General features: G+C 43.5%; 1 protein-coding gene across 9 annotated transcripts in view; it reads left to right on the top strand.

The window, feature by feature from the left end:
* LOC146370086 (zinc finger BED domain-containing protein 5-like) overlaps positions 1-5193 on the top strand; it is a 39681-nt gene extending 34488 nt beyond the window's left edge. For 6 of the 9 annotated variants that reach the window (XR_014797301.1, XM_084909393.1, XM_084909391.1 and 3 more), the window contains 3 exons: positions 156-319; positions 1537-3056; positions 4497-5193. Coding sequence is in view for 2 of the 9 variants with exons in the window: in XM_084909395.1 (XP_084765521.1) it covers positions 156-308 (153 nt within the window). In the remaining 7 variants the exon portion in view is untranslated. The remainder of the gene's footprint in view (positions 1-155; positions 320-1536; positions 3057-4496) is intronic. The other 3 variants (XM_084909390.1, XM_084909396.1, XM_084909394.1) reach the window with 2 other exon arrangements.
* The last annotated feature ends 6409 nt before the right edge of the window (positions 5194-11602 follow it).

Consider the following 11602-nt stretch of genomic DNA (forward strand, 5'->3'; position numbering starts at 1 on the left):
TTTCCTCTCATGTGTTTCTGTTTAGGCTCAAATCAGTTTGATGTTCGGAGGCTCGCAGTGACGTGAAATAATAACTCCTCTCAAACACCTTAATCCAAAGTAATGAGCCTGTTTTAAAAATGTGCCTGTCATTGAAATAAGATTTTGTGTTCCAGTCCGCCCTCCCTGGCCTGGTGGACCAGAAGGAGATCACGGCAGCTCTCAGACAGTGTAACTACGACCCCGATGAGGTCATCTCCGTCTACCACACCATGTTTGGAGATATCCTCCTGCAGGCCCCCCCCAGGAGGAAATCACAACTATCATGACCTCAACTCAGGTACTGCACTGCAGTGGTTTGTATCATATCTATCTAATAGACTCCAGTTTGTGCATGTAAATGGAGAGTCCTCTTCACACACTGAGGTTAATTATGGAGTTCCACAGGGTTCAGTGCTAGGACCAATTCTGTTTACATTATACATGCTTCCCTTAGGCAGCATCATTAGAAGACATAGCAAACATTTACACTGCTATGCAGATGACACCCAGCTCTATCTGTCCATGAAGCCAGATAACACACACCAATTAGTTAAACTGCAGGAATGTCTTAAAGACATAAAGACCTGGATGGCCGCTAACTTTCTGCTTCTTAATTCAGATCAAACTGAGGTTATTGTACTCGGCCCCTGAAAATCTTAGAAATATGGTATCTAACCAGATTCTTACTCTGGATGGCATTACCTTGGCCTCCAGTAACGCTGTGAGGAACCTTGGAGTCATTTTTGACCAGGACATGTCCTTCAACGCACATATTAAACAAATATGTAAGACTGCTTTCTTCCATTTGTGCAACATCTCTAAAATTAGAAATATCCTGTCTCAGAGTGACGCTGAAAAACTAGTTCATGCATTTATTACTTCCAGGCTGGACGACTGTAATTCATTATTATCAGGAAGTCCTAAAAACTCCCTGAAAAGCCTTCAGCTAATCCAAAATGCTGCAGCAAGAGTCCTGACAGGGACTAGAAGGAGAGAGCATATTTCTCCTGTTTTGGCTTCCCTTCATTGGCTTCCTGTTAAATCCAGAATTGAATTCAAAATCCTGCTCCTCACATACAAGGTCTTAAATAATCAGGCCCCATCTTATCTTAATGACCTTGTAGCACCATATCACCCTATTAGAGCACTTCGCTCTCGCTCTGCAGGCCTACTTGTTGTTCCTAGAGTATTTAACAGTAGAATGGGAGGCAGAGCCTTCAGTTTTCAGGCCCCTCTTCTGTGGAACCAGCTTCCAGTTTGGATTCAGGAGACAGAAACTATCTCTACTTTTAAGATTAGGCTTCAAACTTTCCTTTTTGCTAAAGCATATAGTTAGGGCTGGACCAGGTGACCCTGAATCCTCCCTTAGTTATGCTGCAATAGACGTAGGCTGCCGGGGGATTCCCATGATGCATTGAGTTTTTCCTTTCCAGTCACCTTTCTCACTCACTATGTATTAATAGACCTCTCTGCATTGAATCATATCTGTTATTAACCTCTGTCTCTCTTCCACAGCATGTCTTTATCCTGTCTTCCTTCTCTCACCCCAACCGGTCGCAGCAGATGGCCCCGCCCCTCCCTGAGCCTGGTTCTGCCGGAGGTTTCTTCCTGTTAAAAGGGAGTTTTTCCTTCCCACTGTCGCCAAAGTGCTTGCTCATAGGGGGTCATATGATTGTTGGGTTTTTCTCTGTATCTATGAAGCGCCTTGAGGCGACTTTTGTTGTGATTTGGCGCTATATAAATAAAATTGAATTGAATTGAATTGAACTCCTTCAGGTTGGCAACTTTCTTTTGGAGAGTGGAAAGATCACAAGATTACTCCATTCGTGCTCTCACCTACAACGCTTGCATCGGCTCAGCTGGTTTTTCACCCAGTCAGTAATGGCCTAAATCTTTGGAACAACCCTGATCCTAGCTATCTGAAGTCCGCTATCTGACTGATGTTGTTCAGCACCTGAATCAGAAGCTCGCCGAGGCCAAGGCTGACAAGCAGGAGCTCCGGGAGAAGATCCGATCCCTCCTGTACCGCCGAGCTTCTCCAGTCCCACCTGTCAAACCTGTCATCAAGCCTGCTGTGGACATCGGCCAATTGCACCAGATGAGCCGGCTGACCGGGAGCTGATCGTCTCAAACAAGCACCTTTGCTCTGTAGTTCACCTGGCACTTGCTGACATTAAGAACCACCTGGGGCAGTTCGAGGGTCCTCTGGGGAAGTTGGCTCAAGTGGAACACACAAACTTACGATTTCAGACAGGAGCTCCTCCCTCAGTCATGCCTATTTTTAAACAATACAGAAGCAGCCAGTGGTTGGCCTACTGACACTCAACTGGAAATCCATTTCAACCACATCTTAAAGATAAATGCTCAAAAAGTAGAAGATGAAACCTGCACAGCAGTTTCATTCCTGTACGAGCTTTTCTGTTTGCAGGTAGCTGAACATTCGATACAAAGAGACGGATGCTCTCTGAACACAAACTCTTACTTTAGATTGCTTGCTGGTGATCTGGGGGAGGTTAAGAGGTTAGATTATATTACAGTGTCTATGTTAATTAACAGAAAACTTAGCAGTTAAAAGCAATCCTGCATATTATTAAATACCACAGCTCTGTCATTAATTTTCCCACCGGGAAGGTTTGTTTTTGATCGTTAATGTGCTCTAGATTTTAATGAAGCCTGGGCACTAACGAGCGCTTGGCCCTCGCAGCACTCAGCTTATTAACGTTGATTGGTTTGTCATTTTTGTTTAATGCCTCATAAACAAATTAGCATGACGTTTCATTTGACGATCCAAAAAATCCAAGCAGCAAACCTCGGATGGTCGACTGTCGGTCATGCTGTCTTTTTTTCTAGCCAGCATTAATTATCTGCAGATTTTGTCCCTGCTCTCTGCAGGAAGTCGTGTTTGCAGGAACTCTGCCTGTGATAACTTCCTGTGCGGATGGATATAACGTCTGTATTTTGGCGTATGGACAGACGGGCTCAGGGAAGACATACACCATGATGGGCAGCAAGGAAAACCCGGGAGTCAACATCAGGTCAGCCTTTCTCAGTAGGAACATTCTGTATCTACATTCAGTTTAGTGCTTCAGGTTCTCTACAAGATCTTAGAACAAAGCACCAAAACGCAGCTGTAACCTGAGAAGGTTTATTTACAGATCTGCATGTGAAGCATGGCCGTTAGAACCTGTTCAAAGGTTTAAAAATAATCTGCCGCACAAGATGTAGACGACCGTGTTTAAGAGTTTGAACAGAACCTCAGAGGATTCAATAAAAGCAGCATAAAACAGGACTGTTCTGTGTGGTCAGTCAGATAAATTCATGAAAACTCGCTGGAGAACAGTCCGAAACCTCATGGTGACAAAAAGACCCAACAAAGGCTGAGATGTCTGCACTGATGTCTGCATCACCAAGATGGCGCTGGAGTGACGGCAGCCTTTCCAAGTAGCTCTGCAACACCGCACCTTTTCTTAACTTTAACTTTTTTTAGACTAGGCTTTCAAACTTTATTTCACCTTCCTCTAGTTACTCTACTTATACCTCTTAGATATAGCGATACAAGATGGATAATATATAATACTTAATATATATAATATAATAATATTATATATGCAGCCAGACCCTTCTCCAAAAGACGGCAGAAGGGAGCGGCTGGGCTGAAGAGTAAACTTTTAAAAGTCAGTACTGAATATGATGTCACTTATTTATGTGCGAATGTTTAATAATGAAGAACATTAAAACATTACTGTTGGTCACATGTCGGCAAAGTTATGTGACATTAGTGATGTTTGTACTTTCAGCCATAACTTGGTTTTGAAGCCTCTACTTCTAAATATGGTAAATGGCCTGTATTTGTATAGCGCTTTACTAGTCCCTAAGGACCCCAAAGCGCTTTACACATTCAGTCATCCACCCATTCACACACTGGTGATGGCAGCTACATTGTAGCCACAGCCACCCTGGGGCGCACTGACAGAGGCGAGGCTGCCGGACACTGGCGCCACCGGGCCCTCTGACCACCACCAGTAGGCAACAGGTGAAGAGTCTCGCCCAAAGACACAACGATCGAGAAGGTCCAACCCGGGGCTCGAACCGGCAACCTTCTGATTACAAGGCGAACTCCCAACTCTTGAGCCCCCAGCAGACTGCAGCAGCACGCTTTCGGTGGTGTCGAGCCAAACGGACTTTAACGTGTGTTTGAACGAGCTGACGGTTCACTCGTTAAGCTGAAAGAAAGATGCTTTAATCACAGCAGTCACACATGTGTCCACTGGACCATCTGGGAACTCTTCTTGTTTACACTCGTAATAACACAAACACTAAATCCTCCTTCTCTGTGCTGTTGTGTAGCAGTGTGTACACCTGAGACTGTCACCTGTCTGTCTGTCCTGCACTCTCTCTCTGTTTCTTTCTCTCTGATTGTGGAATAAAAGTATGAACATGTGTTTATAAGTTACACTTGTGTTTGAATCCTGCAGCTTCTCACACATTTGATTTCCATGTGTGACGACTGCAAGTGTCCAGAGTGAGGACAGACTGAGGGACCCACTGCTGCACATCATCTGTGAGGCTTTGCAGCCCTGATGATCCACCAGGACAAACTCAGCAGTGTGTGAGGGAGAGGAGGAGGAAGAGCCAGCAGCAGCTGACAGATGGAGAGAATAGACAGACTGTTCCCTGTTTGTGAAGGACTGCTAGGAAAGTTTAACATCACTGTCTGTCCTGAATCAGTCTTATTAGGTAATGTTCAAATAATGTGATCATCCAGTGTTTTCAGTGTGGGAGAAAGTACTCAGGGCCTTCAAGTTACACACTATGAAAGGCAGCAACAAGTTTAATGTTCAGAAACCTAAAGTCTGTATCAGCAGCAGAATGGAGCTAAAAATAAATGTTTGTTTCAGTTCTACGAAGCTTTGAGTATTTTGGATCAGTAGCTGCTGTGTTTGTTGCATCATATTGCTGTAATTGTTTATATGCTTTATATATTCTGAGCTAAGTTGATCTATAGTGTTACATCATATTCCATAAGGATGTTATGTGTTTGTAGACTTTCTGCCCAGTTTGACCCATTTAGCAGAAGTCAGCCTGTTTAAGGCTCTGATATCTATTCTGTGTGACTTAAAGCAGTTATGACATGGTCTGATTTTCTCCCCCAATAAAGGAATATTTCATATATCAGTCGACTCTTCATTCTATCAGACACAGTTATCACAGCTCGTACATTTGCTTTTTACACATATGTGTAAGCATTGAGCCAAATTTAGTAATGCCAACAAATTAAACAAACAATATTTGTTACATAATACATCTATAGATACACTGTCAAAGATACTTGTCTTTGAGTGAAGATTTAGTCAAGTCAAGTTTATTTATAAAGCACATTTAAAAACAACCGAGGCTGACCAAAGTGCTGTACAATAAAATACAAATATAAAATACAATAAAACACAAATACATAAAACACCTCACTGATAAAACAATAGATTAAAACAATAAGTTAAACCTTGCTAAAGGCCAATGAGAAGAGGTGAGTTTTAAGAGCAGTTTTAAAGGTTCCTAGGCTTGTGGAGAATCTGATGTGAGGAGGTAAACTGTTCCACAGTCTGGGTGCAGCCACAGCAAAAGCCCTCTCTCCCCTAGTCTTTAGTCTGTACCTGGGAACATCTAAAAGCATCAGGTCTGCTGACCTCAAAGATCTCCTGGGGCGGTAAATGCTAAGAAGCTCCGCCAGGTAAGGAGGTGCAGTACCGTTAAGAACCTTAAAAACCAGCAGTAAAATTTTAAAATCAATCCTAAAAGCAACTGGGAGCCAGTGGAGAGAGCAGAGGACCGGAGTAATGTGGTCTCTCTTTTTGGAGCCGGTCAGCATGCGAGCAGCAGCGTTCTGCACCAGTTGGAGGCGATGCAGACAGGAACGATCTAAACCAGCATAAAGGGAGTTACAGTAGTCCAGCCGTGAAGTAATAAAAGCATGGACCACCCTTTCTAGATCGTTCCTGGACAGGTAGGACTTGACTTTAGCTAAAATACGTAGATGATAAAAAGATCCCTTGACTACGGAGCTGATTTGTTTATCAAATTTAAAAGCACTGTCAAAAGTAACACCGAGGCTCTTAATGGAGGAAGTACATTCGGAAGTTAGGGGTCCCATAAAATCAAGGGAAAGGTTGGGGTCTTTAGGAAGCCCAAACACAAGGACTTCATTTAAGGTGATAGGAAATATAAATAACTGCAACTTGAATCTCTGACCCAGAGTTCAAGCTCACTGCTGTAATATATCCTGTAATATATATATATCATAATAATCTGACAATACTATAATATTGGCCATATTATATTTACATTACCACAGTGAGATGACTTTAGTCTCATGAACAACATCAGCTAATTGTTATTTACTAACTAATCTTAAATGAGTGTTCAGCACAGAAATGAAGCCCAACAATCATGTTTTACAGTCCTGTGGTCTCAGCCTCAGATACTCAACTAATCAAAGTGATGTCATGACAAAAATGAATGACCAACAAAACATTTTTCTCCTTCATTTCTGTCAAACAAAGCCGTATGACACGTTTCTCGCGGTTAGTATCATGGTTGCTAGGCAACCTGAACAGCACGACGAAGGCTAGACCGTCCCATTTCACAAGCCTCTCACTTCCGCACTTCTCGTACTTATAGTACGCACCGTACGTAGTACGCGTAGTGCGCGTACTTCGAGCGTGCAGACCCTGAATTGGGACACAGCCTAGTGGTGCCGAGCTGGCGCACCGAGTAGTTCCTGTTACCTGCTGTGTGTCTGTTTTTACAGGTAAGCTGGGTTCCAAATAATACATATGTGATAGACAACAGTAGCAATCGAAAAGCTAGAGAGCCAATTCACGAGTTTAAGGGTTGATAACGATGAATCACCACCAGCTGTTGCTAAAAGCACCTTTATGATCTGAGCATGCGCAGAATGATCCACAGCGCTCCTTTGATCCTTTGATCTTCTCGAACGATCATTGTTATGTCACGGTGACATCACATTCTCTGCCACACCCACCAAGTCCTTAAATAGAGGAGGTCGTTTAACAGTTTACATCAGAAGGAGCCAGTTGTTTTAGACAAAGCTGACCTTTGCATTTAAATCATTCAGAGATTTAACTTTTTTGAGCTTTAAACCTTCAAAGAAATGTCACAGGGAACGTCGAATAATCCATCTGGAAGCAGAGATCAGTCAGATCCAGTGCAGCGTACGGCAGTTGAAATTCTACATATTGTTGTTGATCAAAACTTAGACATCGCTGAATTTAACACACGCCTCAGGGAAGAAAACAGACATCACAGGCAAGAGAGCATTCAACTCAATCGAGAAAACGCACAACTCACTCGAGAAAACATACGACTCAGTGAAGAAAACGCTCAACTCAGTCAAGAAAACGCACAACTCAGTCAAGAAAACGCACAACTCGGGCAAGCAGACGCACAATTGAGGCAAGAGATCGCAGAACTCAGACAAACTGTGGAAAATCTTCAGCGCCCAGCGGTACATGAACAACAGACAACAGAAAGAGAATCCCTTGGTTCGTGGGGTCTAAACCTACTTAAAGTAGGTTTAACTGTTGCCGGATGTGTCATTGCTCTTCCTGCAGCTTTCTGGGTCGCCTCTAAGATTTTCGGCTGAAGCGAATGTCCCGCTCTGTGGGCTCATGATTATTATCGTGACGCTCTGTGGGGTCATGATTATTATCATGACCCCACAGAGCGTCATGATAATAATCATGACGCTCTGTGGGGTCATGATTATTATCATGACCCCACAGAGCGGGGATCGCTTGCGTGTGCTTGCATGCACACGTCCCATCGACAATTGTGGATTGTGGTCCACATCCACAATTACAGCTCTACTGTAATTGTGGATGTGGACCAGTTACCCTTTAAAAACAGTAATGATCTTTTCCAGCCACAGTCCACCTTCATCCTGGCGTTGTTCCCGCTGGTGCAGGGTCCGCTCCTCAGCAAAGGTTTCTCCGTTTGGTTCTGTCCAAGGCGTCCTCAGGTGACGCGTTGATGGTCTTAATGTCTTCCTTGATTTTGTCCATCCACCGTTTTTTCGGTCTGCCTCGAGGCCGGCGTCCGTCTGGGTCGATCCTTAATAGTCGTTTTTGCTGAGTTCTCATCGCTTCGAATCACGTGTCCATACCACCTCAGGCGGGATTCGAGCATCTTTTGAACTCGAGCCACAGTCCACCGACCTGTCATAAATACGCTGTGCTCTCCTTTATGTTTGATTTTATTTTGCCCCTCACCTCCCAACCAGTCATGGCAGAAGACCGCCCCTCCCTGAGCCTGGTTCTGCCAGAGGTTTCTTCCTGTTAAAAGGGAGTTTTTCCTCTCCACCGTTGCCAGAGTGCTTGCTCATAGGGGATCATTTGATTGTTGGGGTTGAATTTTTGGATTTCATTTCATTGGCTTGAACTGAAAAACCTAAAAATTCAGCTGAGGGGTTCACATAGTGGAGAGCACTACATTTGTTAACTGCACTTTTTTTATTTGTAGATTTTGTAGTTCTTCCTACTACAAAAACTACAAATGAAAACAAGGCAGTTAGCAGCAAATGAAAATAAATAAAACACATTAAAAAAAAATCTGCTACTGCTCTGTGTGTTTACTTCAGTGTATGTTTTTGTGTTAGACGATTATAGATTGTCCAAAATGTCCTACACCTTGATGTTGGTGGGGTTCCAGAGGCACCAGCAGCTTCAAATATGTGTTTGCTGCTTTGTAATGGCCTTTTAGCAGCTGCTCTCTTAATGGGATGTATTTGTCCTGCAGAAACCTTCCTCGTTGTGCCTTTATCTGCACGAACCCGTGTGTGCTCTGACTCAGCCACAGATCTCCTAACGTCGCGGTGATCGCGATTAAGTTTTCATGAAATATCTCAGGTTTTCACTACGTGTCCAAGGCATTTAGCTATTTCACACTTTTCAGCAGCAGAGAGATCCTTTTATTTTTCCATATTGTTAACTGTCAGTTTGTTCATTTCCTCAGTGTTCTTTAGTGTTAAAGTGTTAGAGTGAAGCACAGCCGTTTCTAAAGTGTCTGCAGGCACTGACGTGTCCACAGACACACACTGATGGCTCAGCTTTCCAGCCAAATGGCCTCGTTAATAAAGAACTGACCTGCCTAATGTACTGCAAAGCACATGCACATATAATTCAGGATCACTGTAACCTCAGTGGCTTTTAATAAACTTTATTTTGGAGTTTCATATTTTGATTTAGATTTTTCTAGCCATTCACATTTATTTAATGTGATAAATTAAGTTTTGGGCTTGTGTGGCACTATGGTATAGATGAGTACATGAAAATTGCAGCCTCCCATTTTATTTTTATGCTTCAAGTCACTTTCTTTTGGGGAAAACTACCGTTAATGTCTGTAATATAAGTTCCGCCAGCAGAGGGCGCTCGGTGTCTTACGCATCAGTAGCCAACACCTCGCTAGAAGAAGAGTGGTGCCGAGCTGGCGCACAGAGTAGTTCCTGTTACCTGCTGTGTGTCTGTTTTTACAGGTAAGCTGGGTTGCAAATAATACATATGTGATAGACAACAGTAGCAATCGAAACGTAAAAGCTAGAGAGCCAATTCACGAGTTTAAGGGTTGATAACGATGAATCACCACCAGCTGTTGCTAAAAGCACCTTTGTTAGATAGCAAAGTATTTACAAATAATTCTCCCGTTCATTGATCTGAGCATGCGCAGAATGATCCACAGCGCTCCTTTGATCCTTTGATCTTCTCGAACGATCATTGTGACGTCACGGTGACATCACATTCTCTGCCACACCCACCAAGTCCTTAAATAGAGGAGCTCGTTTAACAGTTTACATCAGAAAGAGCCAGTTGTTTTAGACAAAGCTGACCTTTGCATTTAAATCATTCAGAGATTTAACTTTTTGACACTTTTGAGCTTTTAACCTTTAAAGAAATGTCACAGGGAACCGGAGATCAGTCAGGCCCACTGCAGCGTACGACAGATGAACTCAGGGAAGAAAACGCACAACTCACTGAAATGTTCATAGAATTCAATCAACATATCCTAACAGTCACTCGAGAAAACATACGACTCGGTGAAGAAAACACACAACTCAGTCAAAACTACATACAACTCAATCAAGAAAACACACAACTCAGTCAAGCAAACGCACAACTCAGTCAAGAAAACGCACAACTCGGGCAAGGAAACGCACAATTGAGGCAAGAGATTGCAGAACTCAGACAAACTGTGGAAAATCTTCAGCGCCCAGCAGTACATGAACAACAGACAACAGAAAGAGAATCCCTTGGTTCGTGGGGTCTAAACCTACTTAAAGTAGGTTTAACTGTTGCCGGATGTGTCATTGCTCTTCCTGCAGCTTTCTGGGTCGCCTCTAAGATTTTCGGCTGAAGCGAATGTCCCGCTCTGTGGGCTCATGATTATTATCGTGACGCTCTGTGGGGTCATGCTTATTATCATGACCCCACAGAGCGTCATGATTATTATCATGACCCCACAGAGCGGGGATCGCTTGCGTGTTCTTGCATGCACACGTCCCATCGACAATTGTGGATTGTGGTCCACATCCACAATTACAGCTCTACTGTAATTGTGGATGTGGACCAGTTACCCTTTAAAAACAGTAATGATCTTTTCCAGCCACAGTCCACCTTCATCCTGGCGTTGTTCCCGCTGGTGCAGGGTCCGCTCCTCAGCAAAGGTTTCTCCGTTTGGTTCTGTCCAAGGCGTCCTCAGGTGACGCGTTGATGGTCTTAATGTCTTCCTTGATTTTGTCCATCCACCGTTTTTTCGGTCTGCCTCGAGGCCGGCGTCCGTCTGGGTCGATCCTTAATAGTCGTTTTTGCTGAGTTCTCATCGCTTCGAATCACGTGTCCATACCACCTCAGGCGGGATTCGAGCATCTTTTGAACTCGAGCCACAGTCCACCGACCTGTCATAAATACGCTGTGCTCTCCTTTATGTTTGATTTTATTTTGCCCCTCACCTCCCAACCAGTCATGGCAGAAGACCGCCCCTCCCTGAGCCTGGTTCTGCCAGAGGTTTCTTCCTGTTAAAAGGGAGTTTTTCCTCTCCACCGTTGCCAGAGTGCTTGCTCATAGGGGATCATTTGATTGTTGGGGTTGAATTTTTGGATTTCATTTCATTGGCTTGAACTGAAAAACCTAAAAATTCAGCTGAGGGGTTCACATAGTGGAGAGCACTACATTTGTTAACTGCACTTTTTTTATTTGTAGATTTTGTAGTTCTTCCTACTACAAAAACTACAAATGAAAACAAGGCAGTTAGCAGCAAATGAAAATAAATAAAACACATTAAAAAAAAATCTGCTACTGCTCTGTGTGTTTACTTCAGTGTATGTTTTTGTGTTGGAAGATTATAGATTGTCCTGACGTGTCCACAGACGTGTGGATTTGTGTGCTGCTGTGTTCACTTGTGTGTTTTTGTGCACTCGGGAGGACGGTACCTGTCTCGTCGTCATCTCGTAGACAAATATTTGACGACGTCTAGAAGAGAAGTCTGAGTCGCCGTCCAAACGTCTGCCTGCAGC

This window comes from Perissodus microlepis, chromosome 17, assembly GCF_051167445.1.
Source record: "Perissodus microlepis isolate ML-2025 ecotype Zambia chromosome 17, ASM5116744v1, whole genome shotgun sequence".
Taxonomy (NCBI): Eukaryota; Metazoa; Chordata; class Actinopteri; order Cichliformes; family Cichlidae; genus Perissodus; species Perissodus microlepis.